The sequence below is a fragment of the Octopus bimaculoides genome, chromosome 7 (genome assembly GCF_001194135.2).
Source record: "Octopus bimaculoides isolate UCB-OBI-ISO-001 chromosome 7, ASM119413v2, whole genome shotgun sequence".
NCBI classification, from domain to species: Eukaryota; Metazoa; Mollusca; class Cephalopoda; order Octopoda; family Octopodidae; genus Octopus; species Octopus bimaculoides.
In genome coordinates this window covers 12,489,930-12,491,975 of record NC_068987.1, presented here as the reverse complement: position 1 = coordinate 12,491,975, position 2,046 = coordinate 12,489,930, and the positions used below count along the sequence as shown (strand labels likewise).

The following is a 2,046-nucleotide window of genomic DNA, read 5'->3' as shown; positions in this document are numbered from 1 at the left end:
ATGTGGTGTTTTAACTCCAAAATGTAGCAGAAAGATATGAAATAAATTTACAAAGCAACTTTAAAATGAGAAAATGGACTTCTATTTTGTTATTTCATACTTACATACACACATATATATGTGTGTACATATAAATATGTGTATGCATGTATATATATATATGTATGTGTGTGTGTATATATACATATATATATAGGATGCATACCATATTAATATTAATATACATTTTGCTTCATACTGCATCTTTTTTATCATCTTTGTGTTCCAATAACCTACCCTTTTTTTCATTGTGGTGTTAAATGGAAAAAAAAATTAAAAACAAAATAAACTCCCATGTATCTATTAATTTATTATAAGTATAATATAATACACACATTTACTTTAGGAATTTTTTGATTGGTGATAGTTGTATACTTTTTAATGAAATATGATGCTTTACAGTGATTCAGATTTTATTTACAAAATTTTAATTTCTCTATATGAGTATGCATAAATTTAATTAAAAATAAATATATTCATATCTAATGTGAATTATAACATTTAAGGAAATTAATCTAAAAATATTTAAAATCACACTACCAATATTTTTTTTGTGTGCATGAAAAATGCTTAAAAATTTGTTTAAAAAATTATTACGAAAATGATATAAATATAATGAATCTTATTTCCATTTCAGACGAAATTGATCTACCAAAATTCACCAAGCCACTTCAGTCGCAGGCTCTGAATGAAGGTGACAAACTTACCTTAAAGTGCACTGTTGAATCAAGTGAAGAACCTGATATTGAATGGTCAATAAACGATAGGGTAAAATATAATTTATTCATATTGAGCTTGAGTTATAATTTAGAATACTAGTGTGATAATATTCACCATCCAAGTGCGGTTAATGCCAGTACTGTCTGACTGGCCCTCATGCCGGTGGCATGTAAAAAGCACCCTCTACACTCTCAGAGTGGTTGGCATTACAAAGGGCATCCAGTCGAGCTAATCGACCCCAGGACTTATTCTTTGTAAGCCTAGTACTTATTCTATCAGTCTCTTTTGCCGAACCGCTAAGTTACGGAGATGTAAACACACCAGCATCAGTTGTCAAGCAATGGTTGAGGGACAAACATAGACACAACGACACACACACATAAATATATATGTATACATATATACGACGGGCTTCTTTCAGTTTCTGTCTACCTTTGGTCGGCCTGAGGCTATAGTCTGGCAAGGGTTGGACGATTGGACTGAGAGCTGGTAAGCCAGAAGGCTGCACCAGGCTCCAATCTTATCTGGCAAGGTTTCTACAGCTGGATGCCCTTCCTAATAGTAGAAGCTACTTACCGCATTTTGCTTCATTTCATATTTATGAAAATATTGATATGTTTACTTTTATAGATTATTAAGAGTAATGTTGCTTCCCAAACATACTCAAATGGGGTTTGCACACTACAGCTTCCAGAACTCCTACCAAGTGATAGTGGAAAATATGTTTGTAAAGCTACTAATTCTGCAGGAGAATCGAGTACATCAGCAACTGTTCATGTTAAAGGTGAGCAATTTTAAACAACATTTCTTCATGTGTACACACACACATGCACACACACACATGTGCACACATACACACACACGGAGGTGGTGATTCTCAGTCTTGAGACCTATGCACTTTGACAATAACTGGTGGGTAAGCATTTGATGCCTGCATTAGCTTGTCTTCACTTCATTCTCAGTTTTAAAAACCAAGGAGACTCCTCAACATACCCTTTCTCTGACGGCGGAGTACACATACTGCTGTGCATAAGCCAGACCTCTTCCAAGCCCTCTTTTGTGGAAATGAAGGGGGCCTTATAGTAAGGTGTGTACTCTATTTGTTGGAAAATAAAATACATTGAGATACATCACGTTTCTGTTCACTCTCGCCTGGTTAAATTCATTGGGTGAAGAGCACTGTCTTTTGTAACATTCTCTGACCAATGATTCTCCTTTTCTAAAATTTGGTTCTGATCAGGTTCTCCTTCTGCATGATCTGACAATCTCCTAATATAAAAATGTAAA

The 2,046-nt window shown here is 34.3% G+C and overlaps 1 protein-coding gene across 7 annotated transcripts in view; it reads left to right on the top strand.

Annotated features, from left to right (window-relative positions):
- Window positions 1-2,046, top strand: part of LOC106869746 (twitchin) — a 176,103-nt gene that overhangs the window by 167,679 nt on the left and 6,378 nt on the right. For all 7 annotated transcript variants that reach the window (XM_052969245.1, XM_052969243.1, XM_052969250.1 and 4 more), the window contains 2 exons: window positions 677-807; window positions 1,390-1,543. In XM_052969245.1, coding sequence (XP_052825205.1) covers window positions 677-807; window positions 1,390-1,543 — 285 coding nt within the window. The remainder of the gene's footprint in view (window positions 1-676; window positions 808-1,389; window positions 1,544-2,046) is intronic.